Source organism: Leuciscus leuciscus, assembly GCF_965113295.1.
Source record: "Leuciscus leuciscus genome assembly, chromosome: 8".
Classification (NCBI taxonomy): Eukaryota; Metazoa; Chordata; class Actinopteri; order Cypriniformes; family Leuciscidae; genus Leuciscus; species Leuciscus leuciscus.
In genome coordinates, this window is record NC_138732.1 from 10,741,122 (window position 1) to 10,759,334 (window position 18,213).

Genomic DNA, 18,213 nt, shown 5'->3' on the forward strand with positions numbered 1-18,213 from the left:
CTCTGCAGTTGGAGACATTGCACACATCCAGAAAAAACAGCCTTCGTGATGGCGGATGACCGTAAAAAGGATAAAGGATATTATTCTTACCCAGATCATTTTTGTTCCAAACATGTTACAATGCTTTTGAGTGCAACATTGGACCCATTATAAATCAGACATCCAGTGATTGATCAAGAACGAGACCAATGAAAAGTGGGCTGGACTAATGTGATGCATTAACTTATTTATTCTGGCCCACTTTCTGTGATTGTGCATATGCACAAACACACAAACTCAAATCCTACAATCTTCCAGTAGCTACAATATGTAAAGGGAGACACAAAACAATACACTAAAGACAACATTACTTAAGACATTAAACCACACTCAGCTGTCAAAACAATAGATATAAATAACTTATCACTTCCATTTGCACATCGGGAATAATGTTTTTGAACACTGAATCATGAACAATATTAAGCAAACTACTGTTACTTCTGGCGACCATTTACTAGGACCAGATGAAGGCCCTCCTTGATCAATTATCATTTCAATTACAATCATAAGTATCTGAAAGATCAACAAGCCATGTGAAGAACATAATCTAATAGATGGAAAGGTTTAACAGGTGTTGTACAGTATATGGCTTCCTTAAACAATGGGACAGATGACCAGTCAGAGAGTAACGCCACCCTGTGGTGACATACGCAGACAGTGTGTGACCATCCCGACCACGGCCAATGAAGGAATCATGAATCAGTTCAGTCACATTCAACTGTTAGCCATTTTCTAGACAATTCACCTATAGAGTTACATTTTTGTAGATGCATCAATACCAAAACACATTCTTATATGTCAGGGAATCACTAAATATACTTTTTTCAGGTGGTTATTATTCAATTATGCAGTGGAGATTTAACTCTATAGGTAGATTGCTATAAAAATATCGTTCAATCATATTATCCATTAAATAACTGACTTCAATTCCTGCATAGAATTATATAAAGCAGATAATTTAAACTTCAACAATCATAAAAAGGTAAAATAATAAATGTATAGATTCTTAATTTGCCAGAACAGTGTTTCACAAACAGGATTATAAAACTTAAGTATATAAACAAAATTTTCATCAGTGGTAGATATATATATATACACAGTAGGAAAAAAAAACAAAAAAAAAACAATAGTTCACACCATGCCAACTGAAAATAAACTGCATCATGCTACTAGCCAGGAGCCATTCCAGGAGAGAGAATATGCGTTTAGTGCTTTCCGGGATCTATGTTCTGACGCTCCCTTTTCCCAAATCCAGTTGCTCCCATTTCTGCAAGTAAAAAAAAAAAAAAAAAGTTAAGAATCCTCATTTATAAAACATTATTTTATTTTTTACAGAAAATAACAAGATGGGTCATAATCAGTGTCAGAAATGTAAATAAATGTAATGTATATTAATGAACATAGCTTTTGAGCAGTAGCTTGCATTAAAAGAAGAATAATTTAACTGAAATAAATGAATAATATAGGCTACTATTATGTCTGACACCTAAACAACAACAAATTTATTTCTGAACCTGGTCATGATATTGTTAAAAGACCACATGAAATGCATTTTCAGGACATTTGAACACATTTCTGAGTAAAAAAATTATAATATTCAGCAGGAAATAATGTAGTACATGACTTGAGTACATCTGAATTTGATAAAAGTGCCAAAAAGTTGGGCTATGATACAACTAATATAAAAAAAATTGGTACTGCATATATAAAATATTGCATAGCTATATCAATTTAGAAGGAAAGATGTTTCAGAGTTGGAGAATGACATACGTGGTAAACAAACATTTTCATCTATAATTTACACTGATAAATGATGCACAATGGAAAGCAGATTACGTCATTTTAAATGTCATGTCTGTAGATGATAGAAATATCGGATAAACCTAAACTGAAACTAAACTTCATAGGCCTTGTACAATCATTATGAAATTTAAAGCTATTGCCATTCCATGTTTCTTCTGTCATGGTTCTCACTGTCGTCATCATTTGAACTGCCTCCAGTGGAAGCTCACTGATTCAGACAGAATGCTTGAAATATCACTGGGTCAGACTGATATTGTGTGGCAAAACAAAATGGACCCTGGTGACGCAGAAAGAATGTAAGAGGGCAGAAAGGACACGCAGGATGAATAATTTATACCTGCAGTTTCTGGAGGGGGTCTCGCTGTGTCTGCTTGTCCTCTGGAACCACGCGGTTGTGGGAAAGATGACTGCCAGGGAAAACCCTGAACACACACACACACGAAAGAAGAAATCATTACCATTACAAAGACACGCAGAGATCTCTTTCCACTTCTGCACACTGAAGACACACTGTACCTCTCGTAAAACCCTGTATGTACAGATCATTATAGCCACATGTCTTTTTCATACCACATGTGGTTAACTACTTGAAAGTGCTGGAATGACACTATTGTGTCTGTTCCAGGATATGAAGGAAGAAAAAAATCTGCAAAAAGCAGGTATTGCAGAAAATTTTATTTTTCACCACTAATCGAATTAACCTCCATTGAAAAAGCCACACAAAAAAACAAGTGATGATATTAGTGTATGGACAATAGGTATGTGAAGTGAACTTGTACTTCAGTATTAAGTTAGTTTAAACAAATACCAAAATGCACTTCTTGATCAAAAATAAATGTTGCAGTGATGCTTAATTTGTTCTTTGATACTGATTGTTTACTTAAAGCAATGCTTAATTAATTAAGATATATGTCAAGGTTGTTTTAATTTTATTTAAGTAAGACTGTGGTATCAATAGAGTGCAACAGTGCCCGCCCACTTTTTCAGTGGCGTTGGTTCCGGAAGTATTTTTTCCATTCATTTCTCCAATAAGGATTTCAAAAAAGTATTTGATATAAGCCATGAACCAAACCAACCAGCTACGAGGTAGATCATAACATTTAATGAATCAAATTTCGATTTGCTATATGCATTGATTTGATTCTAGTTTACCGTTTTGTATTACTTTTCCTATTTGACTGCGTTAGAGTTTAATAGGTCTTGAAGAAAAAAATCCAACTGAAAACAATTGTGAACCTTGAAATTTATTTAGTTTTTTTTCCATTTTAGTCAACCCAATATTATTATAAAGCTGACTGCAATCATTACACACATGACTGGCAGTCTTCTGTAATAAAGCAAGGCAGGCAATTTCATTTTATTTTTGATAATAAAAATAGGAATCAAAGAATCGATTTTTCCCCCATCCCAAATATGCATGCATACATACATATACATATATATTCTGACTCGATTACATAATTTGTGGAGCTTCATGGGAGTGGGCGGAGCTAAAGAGGATCTTTTGGTGCGTTTTGCTTGTTTCGACTCTCTGATTGGTGGAATTTTCTGTACAGCATCATGGGTAATGTTTTCACCATGAATTCCACTGTTAAAAATGTTTATTTTAAAACTGAAATAATGCAGGCTAACAGATTAATTAAAAGCAAATACTATCTATTAACAACCTGATAGACAGTAAAGGCTGTCTTTAAAGTTTTATAAATTATTGTTAAAAATCTATTTTCCCTATGGAGAAAATGAATGGAGTTTTTACTTCCGGAATCCAACTGTTGCATTCTATTTTACTGCTATTGCTATTGTATACTTACGGGGTTGACAGGCTGGAAATCCCTGCCAGGTGCAGTACTAATGTTGGGCATCCTGGGCGGGAAGTGTATGGGCCACCCCTCTAGACCTTGATGGCCCACCTGTACAAACGGGCCACAGTACGGAGGGCTTATCGGGCCATTGGCAGAGCCAGAAGTGGGATCGGACGTCCTCCTTTCTTGTTGCCCCTCCAAAACATGGAAAAACAAAATCTAAATGAGTTCCAGTTGTAATGCCACATCTGTAATCTGTATTAACAGCATTACTAGAGTTTCTACCACAAGGTGGTGCTAATTTGGTACATTTGAGTTACCTGCTTATGTTGCATCTGTAGTCTCTCCAGTTTACACCTCTCGGCACGCTCTCTCTGACACTCATTCTGTGCTTGATGAAGCTGTGAACCAGAGACACTGAATTCAGGACTCTCATAAGATTCTTTCATGTCTCATTATTAACTAATTGGACATTTTTCTGAAGTCATTTCATTGGTTAGAGCTGACATTCCATGCAGGGTCTGTGTAGCTTCTGACCTGATTTGTCAGATTGGTCATTTGACCCTGCAGCCTTTCCACCTGCCGCCTCAGATCTTCTTTCTCTTCGTTCATCCTCTCTCTATCACTCCTCTCCTTCCGGAAGTCCTCTTCAAAGATTTTCACCTGAGGAAAAACGCATGTGATGAGAATGGAGATCTACAAGATCTCTGCAGCCATTGGTACATTTCAGCAGACTGTACGGCTGTCTGTTATCAAACCTCAAGCAAACTGTATGACTCACCATGGAACCTTGACATTCAAAGCGTGTTTGATAAATGAGGTAACAAAGACTCGAAATCAATTCACGTAAAGTTTCAATGAGTGAAACATCAACTCCTAGAAAACCTCTGACAAAATCTGACGCAATGAGAAAACTTAAAGGGATATTTCACCGCTGGAAAGATGAATGTGTATTTAAATTGGGTCATTTATGTAGTAGAAATGTAAAATTATTTTTGTGCCTTCTAGACTGAGAAAAGCCAGAAAATTTATTTTTGGCTCATGTGGATGCACTCCAAGAATGCACTCGCCTCACTGCCCTACGAGGCCACTCCCAAGCCACGCCTACCGGATACAGAGGGCAGTATCGGAAGAAATTATACTACTAGACTACTAGTTGACTCGAAACTGAAAAGACGCCGTTTTATCGCGAGATCCCCCTATGGGCGGGTTGAAAACATGCGGAACTAGCTCCTACTACTGGCTGTAGTCTCTCGCCTCTGGCCAAAAAAGCCTCCGATGACACAAAATGACGATTTTTGCGTCAGCTGAGGTTTTTTTCCAGACACACAATACAGAAATCTCTCGTCTCAGGGGGACATGAGGGAGGGAAGCACGGTCATTCAAAAATACTACCGGGTTTCTACTGATACAAAGCTTAATGCTAATCGGTGAAGTATCCCTTCAAGTGTCCCCAAGGAGCTCATTCACTATTTGAGCTCATCTGACCACAGCAAGGCACCATGTCATATCAGACACACAAAATATATGAATTTTAATGCATTTGATTTGATGATAAATGTAGTCTGGTCCCAAATTGAAAACTGCATTCCCGGTGCATGAAGTCTCCACTTGTTCAATTAACGTCAGACAACAAGTATCCAAATGAAGTCTCCATGTGTTTGTACCTGCTCCTTCAAAACAGCTATCTGTGTGTGCAGCTCCTGCTGTCTCAGGTTGGCCACACCTTCTCCCAGGTTCATGCCTGGTTGGGTGGAAGCGGGAGAGTGGAGGTTCAAAGCTTCCTCTAATGCCTGTAAAAAAACATCACAATCAGAACTGATGTTTGCTTTTAAAACAATATTAAGCAAATATATTAAGCAGCACAGCTGTTTTCAACATTGATAATAATAAGAAATGTATCTTGAGCATCAAATCAGCATATTAGAATCATTCCTGAAGGATCATGTGTCACTGAAGACTGGAGTAATGATGCTGAAAATTCCGCTTTGCACCCTTGCTGAATAAAAGTATTAATTTCTGAATTATATTCAAACAGTAAACAATTATTTAAAATTGTAATAATATTTCTCAATATTACTGTTTTCACTGTATTTTTTTATTAAATAAATGCAGCCTGGATGAGCATAAGAGACTTATTTTTAAAAACATTAAAAAAATCTTACAGATTCCAAACTTTTGGACGGCACTGCAGTCATTGTTATATTAAAATTACTCTATGGTGATAGATGCCCCTTTTTTATATTTTGAGCCCGTCCCTGAGAAACTCTCTGTACGTCCCTGTGTACATTGGATTGATTTTAATAACTTTAATATGTACTTGAAGTGAGCACCAAGCACTCAGAAAATACAATTATCTGATCGGGACACAGTATCAGTATACTGATACTCAATTTTCAATGACTCTGATTAGATCGGGGTCACAAAAAACTTGATCGGGATATCTCTTATCAAATAAATATACAAAAAAAACAATATTTTAAACCTTTTTTTAAGGGGGTTGGATTAGTGTCTGCCTAAATTAAGAACAATAAGTCAAATGTTAAATCCTCATTTAGATAGCTAGGAAGCGTAGTGCATGTGTGTTTTGTGACTGACCCTGTTGAGCCGTTGGATCTCTTTCTCCTGGTATTCTCTTTGTTTAGTAAGTGGCAACAACTGGTCCTGCAAGTAACGCACCTTTTGTTTCAACTCACATGTCTCTGAGGTGAGACACTCCTTCTCACCCTATTACAACATAGAGAAATACACTGGTTAGCCACCAGAGCAAAACAGTCACTTGGTTATACATCTATACTTTATACAGTTGTGTGTAGTGTATTGACTGACAGTGAAAAGAGGGATTGTCTTTAAAGCATCTTACTATAAATGTCACATTTACAGTAGGTCTGCAGCCAGTGACTAATTTAATACCTAAATCAATAAATGTCTTTGATTACTCAAAAAAAGTTATCTTAATCGTATTTAACAGCACAAGCAATCTGTCAAAGCACCTGACACGACAGTCAGCCCACATGAAACTATGACCTTTAAAGCGCCTAATATAAAAACCTGCATTCTCCGCAATTTTTAAAAAATTCTGACTACTGTCTGAGACACAATGGTATTGGACACAAAATATGACCTGCGGTTCTGCCTCAAGGCCTCACCTATGGAAAATCTGTGGTCTGCTGTGGGGGCGAGTCATGCTGACAAAACCTATGTAATGCTGTCCATAACTCATAAATAAACTAAAAACCATGAGACCATTGAGATGCACAGATAAGTAGGCCGTGGATGTGAAAATGAAACCAGTCATCACATGACATGGTCTATGAGACTCAATAAAACTATAAGGCAGTTTATATGTCGCTTGCTTGACTGTCCCCTGTGGGACTGAAGGGAAACTATCACTGTGTTCTAAGAATGTCATATGCCCGGTTAGAGGGAAGGACTGGTGCTTCCCAACAGAAAACTGAAAGCACTGAATGACTACTTGAAGCCTCAAGAGTCTCATCGAGCTCCACAGGGGTAGAAATACCAGCAAAATGTTCCGAAAAGAAAAAAAAGTATTATAAAATAAATAAATGAGGCAATTTTGGGATTGACAACCGCATTTACTTGCAGGTTTGAGTCTCAAAATGTCCCGTTCAAACAGAAATTTACAGTAGCATCTCGAATACTTTCTGTATGAACATGCAACAGGAGTCAAGCCTGTATTTTCTTATCAGTAACATTAGCAAAAGTGATACAGAAGAAATATAAAAGATGACAACATCCATAAAACTGAAAAAACACAACATTTGACATGACAAGAGTTCAATTGAGCACGAGCAGGGAGTTCAACCGTCAAATCTTCATTAACCGACAGAAGCTTTTATATCTGGGTGGAGATCGGAAGAACTCAAAACTGATGGGAGCAGCTCCAGTGGAGAACAGTGACTGGATCTAAAACCTTCATATGACGCAACGCTTTTATCTCCGTTGCTGTAAATGACTGAAATCACACATGAAAACCCGCACCACATGGAAGACAGACACGTGTTTGTGCATCGCAGAGCAGCTCTCTAACACTGTATGACGTGACAGACAACTAGTTGTCCAGTCCTGTCACACAGCACGGATTTTCCGAGAATGTGTTTTTTTTTAGATCTAAAATTTTACGGGTGAGGGTTCGATTACAGAATGCAGTTGTCTCTCCAGTAAATAACAGTACTGTATGTGAACGTTACCATATTAAGAACTCAAATACAGGACTGACAACCATATTCTTTTGCTATGTGAACGTGACCATAAAGAAGTGTTTATTAAATGGTCTTTTTTTTTTCTTGCTAACAGCATGAAGTAAAAAACAAAAAAAACACCCACTTATACAGGAAGAGACTGTCTGACAAACATGTAAAGCTGTTTTGTATTTCAAGCCCTTAAGTAGCGGGTTTATCTGAAATGAACGAAACTACAATAATAGACTGGCATAAAAATGTTATATTCAAATTAGCCAGGAAACAGCAAATAAATAGAGAAAACTTTTGGACTTTCAAATCAGTATTTCTCTGCACCTAAAAGTAATATGTTCTGATTGTCTGGGGGTGTGCCGTCTGCGGTTGAGAGTAAGGCGTACCTGCACGTTGTCAATCTTAGACTTTGCGAGGAGGAGTTTTTTATCATAATCTCTTTGTCTCTGTTCACGTTCTGCTTCGAGCTCAAGCACTGCCTTCTGGGAGTCGGCAAGCCGCTGCCGTAGGTCTGTGATCTAGGAAGGAGAGAAAAGTCATAAAGTGATGAAGACTCATCAGTTTTTTTGGCATTGGATACATCTGTTCACATGTCATACTAACACAAAACCAAGATCCATCAGTTACAGAGCTGCATTAAACTGGCCAAAAATGTTTGTGTATCTTTATTAAAAGTTTAATAAGGGATTGTAATCTATTTTATAATGAAAAACAAAGCAACAAGAACAAAACAAAAAAAACAAAAGGAACAAAAGGTTGTTTTTGTTCCACTGCTCTAAATTTTAACACAATCCCCCCATGACGACAGAGGATGTGTGTAGAGAAACAGCCTCGGTTTGTTTTTTATTCTTTTTTTTCTCTTCTATCAGGCCGAGCAGATGCGGAGATGCAACAGGCGTCACTATCTCTGAGCTGTGAGATCACGCGGCTTTGCAACCTTGGCCAGCCCCTATGGCGAGCCACAACAGGAAGACAGTGGGTACGGCCGAGGTGAGGGAAATTCTGCCAAAGGTGTGACAGGAGGGGCCTGTGGTCTGGTGTGCAACACTGTGACACACACACAGAGCAGCTTTCCATTCCTTTGCCCCAGCAGCATTTCCACCACCACCCAAATGCAGTAACATGGCTTGTCAGCACCCTTCACTTTCAACAGGAATTTCATGTGATGATTCATATGGTACAATCTCCCACCTCCATTCATATGTGCTACACCGGCTTGTTGGATTCATTAAGCAAATGTTGTTTCTAAGTAGAGTGATTCATGTTTCTTTATGTTTTTATGTCATGCTTACCAGCAATAAGGTGACCCACAAAGGTTACAGGGCCAATTGGAACATATTTATAGAGAGCGCTTCTAGTGTATATGTTGTCATTTACCTTCTGCTCAAACTGTGCTTTCATAGAATTCCACTGAATGTCCCACTGTTTGTTCACCTCCAGTACCTAAGAAAGGTCAAATGCAAGAGTTTACACGTCAGAATTAAACGAACGGGAAACTATGACAGTAGTAATGTCAGCATGAAAAAGCAGGGGACCTCCAGTATGTTCTTACATCTTTCCTCTGTTTCTCCAGAAGCTTGATCTTCTTCTCGTACACCTCCGGATCGCAAGTCTTAGATGGTGTTTTTTCCAGAGCTTTACTAGACTGTAAATTTGTTGGGAAAGAAATGTAACCAATTTTGCAATACAAAATTGCAATTATGCATTTGCAGCCAAATACGGGTACTTAGGTACCAAGTCAACACTAAAATGAACATAAAAAAAAATAAAATAATTAACAAGGGCTTTGAACTTGATTAAAAACCGATAAAAGAAAAGCCTCTATCTATTTATTATTTTGGTTTATATTAATCTACTTGCAAAAGAAAATCAGAAACTGCTCTTAAATGTTCTTATTTTTATAATTACTGGAAAAACTTAAACTTAAGTTTAATGAACTGAAAAATTCTTAATTGAATTGTTATATTTAAAGGTTTTATTTATTTTAATATTTAATGAAGGGAAAGTGGAATTTAAATATTTTTAATCATTTAACCTGATAATATTTCCTATTATCAATGTAAAGCTGCTTTGGAACAATCTGCATTGTTAAAAGCGCTATATAAATGAAGATGACTTGACTTTAACCAATATACAGTATAATCCCTTGCTCTGTGTGTGACCAAAAAATGTTTTATTACCAAATCTGCATCCATCCTATATCTTTTCAGCATAACTGAAACTCAGTATGAATTGTCTTCCCATATAAATGTCATGAAATATCCCCACCAGACTTTAAACTGAAAACTGATAACATAACGTAATCGATCACAGCAATTAGCTGACAACCGACCGAAGTACACCAGAATTTTCCCGTCATACTACAGGAGAGTAGTCTTGAGGTTGAGTCAGAACATAACACAATGACCATATGTTTTGTTCTTCAATATTTAGTCATAGTGAAAAAAAAAGCCCACAAATGAGGAACTTAACCAGAAAGACCATTGAGGAAGAGCAATATTCAGAGCTGAGGTGGTATTCCCAAAACTAAACTGACTCAATAAGAAGCCTTTCAATTTAGAATCCGGAGAACAATGTGCATGTTGGGTATTTTTTCTAAGAACTCCGACTGAAAAAGGCAAAAAAAAACGCAACTAGGCCACAACATCACTGGTCTGAAAGGGAAATTAAAAACAAACAAAAAACCCGGCACAAATTTAGAACAGCACCAGGAATTCTATGGTGATGTCACCTGAGATATAAAGGTTCATGGAGAAAAAAAAAAGTGCACACCTGCTGAGTCATGGTCATTTCCACCTTGGTTTTGGCTGCATCCTCCTTCACTGGCTCCTTTTTTGGGCTTGGTTGCTCAATAGGTGCTGCCTGGCTTCCTCCGCTGACCTGCTCCTTCAGTTTTAGGTTCTCCTGCCTGTCCAGAGAACAGAGAACCAAAATCAAAACTAATGAATGAGGGGAAAAAATGATTCTCTATTTGATACACTCAGAGTTTAAGAGCAAGCATTAGATGGAAAGACCCCTCAGTTCCAGCACAGCAGGAAATACTGGCCCGCTGTGATATTCTCACGACTTACTCACACCAATCCTTCTCACAGATTCACAATGGGCTTTTTTTTTTGTTCCATGATTAAATGAGTGAACGAGTTTCTGAAAATAAACTTAAATGTGAACTAAATTACCTGAGCTGTTCCAAATCACGGTTACGGTACTGAAGATCCTCCTCCATTTTTTTCCTAAGCTCGTTGTTTTCCTGTCTTAGCTGTTCGCAGAGCGTCTAGAGATAAAAGCGAATTAAATACTCAGAAAATCAACCTTTAATTAATTCACATAACAGCCAAAACAGAGGCCCAGAAGGTGTCATGAGCCCTGCCGTCTCACCTGTAGGAGAGATGTTCTCTGTTCGTTCTTCTGGACCTTGGATGATAAGTGGTGGAACTCCACCGCCATGCGGCCCAGATGAGCCAGCAGCTGGTTGGGATTAGACTCTTCAGCAAATACACTGAAAGAACTCTCCAGTCGTCGGAGTTGACTCGCCAGCTCCATGTTCTCCTGTGGCAGGTGCGTCACTCCAGCCTGCTTTAGAAAATGGGGTTTACCTTTATCTTCTTTTCAAAAACATCCAACACCAATTACTGGGCATCAAGTGGAACCTGTACTGTCAATATCTACCCTATTTCTTTCTCCAATACCCAAGAAGAGCATTGTGAAACCATAAACTGAAAGTAAAAAAAAATCCTCACATACCTTTATACAAATATTTCCAGTTGTGCAAATTTGCGAAAACAATTTTTTGTAACTTTAACTAAAGAGGTATTCCATAAACTGACACACACGCATGAGTTTGTCTATCTGCTTACTAACTAAATCCTGGAGTTTCCCTCTGAGTCATCCAAGGAACAGCCTCATACAGATACGTTGATTCATTACAGTGAATACATCTCTGATAAGGAAGGGCAGAGAGAAACAGCTGAGCAACTACACTGACTGGAATCTGTCACATGACTTACGTCCGCAGCACAGAATGACAGAATACAGAATGTTTGAAACAGAGCAATAATCCAGAAAAATACACACAAGTTCATACACGTGCAGTTGAGTGACTGCAGCTGCCCAGGATTTCCTAACATCCCTAAAACTCACCGTCTGGGTTTCAGAGAGCGTCTTCTCTTCCATATTCACCACCTCAAACTCCGATGAACTTTCCTGTAAACACATGAAATTACAGTGTTACAACACATGTTCTGACGGTTACACACAATATCAATTTAAGAATATTTTACCGTTCCCAAAGGAAGAAAATGATGAGCAATTGACAAAACTGCAAGTTACATTCCCATTAGCTTTTCACAACATGATGTGAAACAATATAATATATTCACATGTAACACAGCTTTGAAGGGAATATAACGCATTATAACACGTGCGTTGCTAGTCACAAGGGATATTTTGCTGTTCAAGTTGGACCAAAATGGCCAGAAAATCACAAAACTGAAAGTTATATTCCCATTGTAGGCTCGCATTTCATAAATATTAGGCTACAAGTGGATATAATATATTATTTGTATTTTTGTTTATTTATATATATATATATATATATACACACTGTATATATCTATATAAATCTGTATCTTATTCACATTTCAATTTTGTCTCTGTTTACTGGAAGCTTCTTCAGTCACCAAAACAAATTCCTTGTGCTTCCAAACATACTTGACAATAAAGCTCATTTTGCAACATCAAATCTACATTATGTGATTGTTTATTCCCATTATAAGATTCTCACACCATTACGCGTGACTAATAGTTTAATGTTTCTAAACATCGAAGCTATATTGGTAACATGACACACATGACACACTCATGTGACGTGATACGCTTTATACAATATTAACTCAAAGGATATTTTACTGCTCACATGGGATTCAAATAGACAGAAATTCGCAAATCTGGAAGTTACGTTACTACGTTGCATAACATCACTAGTTTGTATTTTATAACTTGTTATAAGAAGTGATTCAGTAGAAGTGCTTACTGTTGCCTCTGGATGTAAAGTATTTCCAGTTAAACAATCCCGAGATTCTTGTCTTTCTGCTGTAGGATGACTGCGAAGTTTTCCATGACCTAAAGGGAGCCAAAATCACAAAAGATCTGGTTTAAAAACATGTCTCTCCGGCGTCGAACCCTTCACCGACCTCACGCCATCAGAATAATGACAGCACTGTACCTTGTTTGTCTGTCTGAACAGGGGCACCCATGCATAGACTGGAGGCAAAGCTGGTCGTAGATGACTTCAGCACTTCATTGTCCCTCACCAACTCCTCCACCCTCTTCCGAAGTTTTGCTGCCTCTGTCTGAGACTCCTCTAACAGGTCTCCTTTCAGTCACGAGAAAAACAAACAATGAGTTATTTGACATAAGCACAGAGTGAAAGCATGGCTGCTCCTGACACAATAGCACATCAAATGGCACATTGACAGCTTCTAAAAGTTGAAAAACTAGAATCACTTCATTTTTCTGTTCTTGTCCCAATAGAGCGAAAAGCCCAAAATAGCAACACAAAATACCGGTGATTTAATACAAGGGTTTGATGACTCAGACATCCTTGAATGAGCAACGTGTAAGGCATTTAACTACATGTAACCTCAAGTGTTCAGCTTAGTCATTGACAGATGTTGAAATTTAAAATGATAAGGTGATTATTATAAAATCTTCCCAGGTGGCTTATATTAACCATCCCAGCCTGATCAATCAGGTTCTTGATTCTCAAAAGCATTAAAAATGGGCGGCAGTTTCAGATCCCTCACCTAAACTCTTCAGACCTTTCATTCTCTCCCTCAAAACGGTGTTTTCCTCTAGCAGCTGTCTGTAGCTGAGGCTGCTGGCCTCGTCTTTGACCTGGCAATCACTCCCACCGGGATCATAGATGCGATATGGGCCTTTTCCCTCCATCTGTCACCCAGTCACTTACCAAACATGTTTCCCTGTACTAAAACAAAGAAATCAGATGGTCATTCATTTGTGTATGTACTGTACAGACAAATTAAACAAAACTTTCAGATTACTAATGTAACATGAAATGACGGCATGAAAGTGCGTAAATATTGTTAATTTGCAATTCAAAGAGTGGCATTTGAATAATGGCATATTGGGGATTTCTCTTTGGCTATTTCAAGACATAATGATTTGAATGTACATCTTTGATATCATAACTAAAATGTGTCACAGCAGTCAGAAAAATTTTCTAAAACAGTTAATAGACAAACAATAAAGACAAGCATGGATCAAACTACTTTACAACCAATGCAAATGACATTTACATAAGTGACGCATCAAACTAGCAGCCAAACAAATTAATAATCATGAGCCACCAGACATATCTCAGAAATCCTAATAAGATAATCCTCTTGGACACCAAAAACACGGCCACCTACCTTCACAGAAACAGCAAATCCAACAAACTAGACTTAGGCTAAAAGCTAAACCCTTTCACTTTCCTTTCCATGATAAGACCTGTTTAAACAGATCTGGTAGTGTCAACATCATCGCTGAATGATAGGAGCTCTTAGATAAGAGGAAACCTCATCTAGAGGATCATGTTTATTTCTAATCCCCTCCAAGCTCTTAACAATACGACTTGAAAGAGAAACAGTACGGAAAGCTTTAGCTTTTATTAAGCATGAGCCGAAACCCCCTAACGTTACCCACACAAGGTCAAAGCCAACGTATTTTGAAGCCTAAATAAATGACTCACTATAAAAACAAAAACATGATGCTATTAGCTTAGCACCCAGCTAACAGCAGGTGATGTGTTTACCACGCTAGCAGACAAAAGCTTTCACGCTAGCTCTCTCTAAAACCACAAACAGCACCTAAATACGCTCAATAATGTCCTAGGACAGAATAAAACATAGCGGTCGCACGATAACGATTATAATAAGCTGTATTTTACCGTTAGTTTTTTGTTTTCAATGAAAAAAAGAGCTCTTTCTGTACCTTGACGGAGATGCGTCTTTGATCGGCCGGAGGTTTGCGGAAGTGGTTCGCGGCGCGAGCGGAGCCGGGAAATTCCGCAGATGTAAACAGAGCCGCGTTCACTCTAGTGATGGGAAGTCCGACTCATTTCCGCGATTCGGTTCTTTCGAACTGTTCATTTGATAAAGCACAATACAGTAACTCTTTCACCATTTTTACATGCTCCATAACGTTCAAATAAATACATATTTTGGCCTATTTCTAGTTTTATTGATAAGGATGTTTATTGTAACTTACTGTAATAAAATGCTAGCCTCTTTAGTAAGATATATTTTCAGTATGTGTGTTAATAAATCTATCATAATCAGGCCATAAGAATATTTCCAGCCCACTAACATCTCCAAAATTAGTCAAATCTTCGGGACACTCCAACTCACTCTGTTCGCGGATCATTACGAATCGATTCTCATTACGAACCGCTGGGATCGATTCAGTGCAATTCGTAAAATAATTGTTCAGACCCATTGTTGTGAACCGATTCAACTGATTCATGGAAAAGATCCGAAACTAAAGAATGATTCATTCACGAACATCGTTAGTTTGCTCGCACTGAGCAGCCACACACATTTGAAAATTTGTATAATAGGCTATTGATTTGGTGGCTGTACTGGGTTATTTTGATGTCTGAGCCCATATAGATTACTATAGAAAAAAAACGACTCAATTTCACATAGTATGATTGGATGCCGTGTTTTCACTAGTTATCCTGCCTAATGTCACTACGTGAAACATTCGTGGTCAACATAAACCCTACCCTACCAAAATGTCAAAAAATGTTTTATAGGTCTATTAGTGTGTCTGTGGTTTACAAATGTGGGTAAAGTATAGACAACACATTTATATTTAGTAAAAAAGAAGAAAATAGTATCTTACTAGATGCTTTTAGTCAGAGCGCTTTGCAGTATAGGCCTACTTATCAATCCACCTGGATCAAACTTAAGTTAGGAACACGTACAATAACACAAAATCACATTTCATTTTCATTGACAAAACAAGTAGTTATATAAATAATATGCATCTTTGTTTCCCGGGTGCATTATTTTTGACCCACATATAGCAGAAGCATATAGGCTGAACGTGTAAATGTATGTGTTCAGGTTAGGTTAAACAATCTAATAGTTAATCAGGTGCCTGCCATACTTACTCATACGGATGTTAAGTTTTCTTGGAAACTTTAATCAGTACTGCAGGGAACTAAATGGGCTGTTTCAGCTGTTCTAAACACCATTAGCCTAGTTAATCAAAAAGAAAGAAAAAAAAACGTATTCAACTTATTTTATTTCTTAAATATGAGTGTTCAAAATAGAATGCTGTGTTTACTAGTAGGCCTACAAGAAATTCACAAGGAAACAGATAATGAGACGTTGAATTGGGTAACATATGAGTTGTCATTATTGGCCAATTCTGGAAGTTTAAACATTATAAGCAAATTACTGTTTTGTTTGTCCTTTATAAATACTTTCAGAATGCTTAACATAAACATTACAATAAGGTGGGCATGTCCAAGTTAAAGGGATAGTTCACTCAAAAATGAAAATTCTTTCATCATTTACTCACCCTCAAGTTGTTTCATACCTGTATGAATTATTTTCTTCTGTTGAACACAAAAGAAGATATTTTGAAGAATGTCAGTAACCAAACAGTTGATGGGCCCCATTGACTTCCATAGAATTTTTCTCTCCATACTATGTAAGGCAATGGGGTCCATCAACAGTTTGGTTACCCATATCTTTCAAAATATCTCAGTTTGTGTTCAGCAGAAGAAAGAAATTCATACAGGTTTGGAAAAATTAAGGGTGAGTAAATAATGACAGAATTTCCATTTTGGGGTGAACTTTCCTTTTAATACCTCAGTATGATACCGAGTATTTAAATATGCATTGGAAAATAGCTTTAAAAAAAATACAGTCATGATGAGGGGTGCAATTTGAAAAGTGCTTGGCATAAGCTTTCAGGAATTTTATTGTCAAAAATATTCCACAGTTCTTAAAATAGTATTTTGACAGGAAAAAAAACTGTCAGGAGTTGTAATTTATGAGAAAATGTACATTTTACTCCATTATGAAGAGAGGGTTATGTCCAGCTAATTTAAATAATTTTCAGGGTTTCTAATTTTCAGCATATTTTTTGACCATTGAGGTTAACTTCAGAACAAAGGGATTTCCAGATTTATCTGATTTCACTTTTTTGTCCTGTAATCCAAGTATGAATATTCAGTTCCCATCAACACCATAGAACAATAATATTTTAGGAGAAAATTGAATGCAACTTTTATATCACTCATTTTTTTCTGCCATCACCATAAATCAGAAAGATTAACATCCTATTTGTAAATCTCACCCTGCACTGAAAATAAATGGTGACATCTTGTGGAAATTTACCACTGTGGTATTTAAGATTAAAATCACACACATAGTTCTGCCACATATGCGTGCAATCTGAATGTTTATTGAGAAGTCTAGTGGTAACGTTTTAAAATAAATAAAAACTTGTAATTTGATTTATTTAAAGCATCGGTGGTCAGCAACAGCAATCAATCAACTTTAAAACTTGGCAATGTACAGCAGCATGTGCAGTAAAAGAGAGTCCAAATTAAATATCAATGAAATTAAATACAACCAAGGACAGTTTGAAAAACAATGAATTAAAAAAGTACTGTTTAGAAAGTTATATACTTGTCTCGTTTGAATAGAAAACACATACACCTTTTAGTAAATAAAACATATATACTGTAAATAGGTGACTTTTAATAGCCTACATTTTCTATTGAAATGTACTACTACATCATCAAAAATAATACCCTTTCATCAGAGCTTTTATGGAAATGCAAATGTACAGATTTACTGGTATAATAAGTTGAAAAAAACCCTAAGATACAGCATTTCTTTTCTATTAATACTAGAAAATGCTCAATAAAAGAATGGTACAATTACTCACCTACACATTATACTTGTGTCCGAGAGGCGTTTTTTAAGGAAACTAGTGGCAATGGGGGAAGCGTTTGCTGTGTTTTTAAACAGAAGGGGGAATTCCCACATAGTGAAAGGGCCTGATATTTTCAGCTCAAAAGTGGGGCCTGGTATGCGTCCAACTTTAGACTGCTAGCTAAGTGTTACCAGACAACACATATATTTAATAGTAACACAGCATATTTTGACTGTTTAAAAAGTAAGTTGTAAAACAAGAGTGAATGATTATTTGATCAAATTATTGTAAAATAGCATCATTAATCAGCAGTTTAATGCCTGATATTGAGTTATTGCATTCTAATATACTCCATTATTTTACATGCATTTGCTTTGAAAGTGTCCCATAAATAAATCTCA

General features: G+C 37.0%; 1 protein-coding gene across 8 annotated transcripts; it reads right to left on the reverse strand.

Annotated features, from left to right (window-relative positions):
* Window positions 1-206: 206 nt before the first annotated feature.
* On the reverse strand, window positions 207-17,878 carry tnip1 (TNFAIP3 interacting protein 1). Of its 8 annotated transcripts, none has more exons than XM_082177575.1 (21): window positions 17,825-17,846; window positions 16,032-16,119; window positions 15,761-15,822; window positions 14,849-14,998; window positions 13,660-13,841; window positions 13,080-13,226; window positions 12,888-12,976; window positions 11,996-12,058; window positions 11,234-11,431; window positions 11,035-11,129; window positions 10,631-10,766; window positions 9,411-9,503; window positions 9,236-9,301; window positions 8,245-8,376; window positions 6,243-6,371; window positions 5,312-5,437; window positions 4,182-4,307; window positions 3,964-4,045; window positions 3,654-3,841; window positions 2,180-2,264; window positions 207-1,306 (listed from the first exon to the last, which is right to left on the reverse strand). In XM_082177575.1, the coding sequence occupies exons 5-21, from the start codon at window positions 13,802-13,804 to the stop codon at window positions 1,245-1,247; spliced, it is 1,962 nt and encodes a 653-aa protein (XP_082033701.1). In that variant the 5' UTR covers window positions 13,805-13,841; window positions 14,849-14,998; window positions 15,761-15,822; window positions 16,032-16,119; window positions 17,825-17,846; the 3' UTR covers window positions 207-1,244. The 8 variants fall into 8 exon arrangements, with proteins under 8 accessions (XP_082033701.1, XP_082033700.1, XP_082033695.1 ...); XM_082177574.1 differs by having other exon boundaries at window positions 3,654-3,839; window positions 3,965-4,045; window positions 13,080-13,229; window positions 17,825-17,839; XM_082177569.1 differs by lacking the exon at window positions 14,849-14,998 and having other exon boundaries at window positions 13,080-13,229; window positions 17,825-17,840.
* Window positions 17,879-18,213: the final 335 nt, after the last annotated feature.

What these genes read in the sequence shown, in the direction of transcription:
- tnip1 (XM_082177571.1), bottom strand. Translation starts at nt 13,804, where the DNA reads ATGGAGGGAAAAGGCCCATATCGCATCTATGATCCCGGTGGGAGTGAT. An exon ending in GAAAGGTCTGAAGAGTTTAG is followed by an intron (nt 13,230 to 13,659) that starts GTGAGGGATCTG and finishes CGTGACTGAAAG; the next exon opens with GAGACCTGTTAGAGGAGTCT. An exon ending in TAGCTGTTTTGAAGGAGCAG is followed by an intron (nt 4,308 to 5,311) that starts GTACAAACACAT and finishes GTTTTTCCTCAG; the next exon opens with GTGAAAATCTTTGAAGAGGA.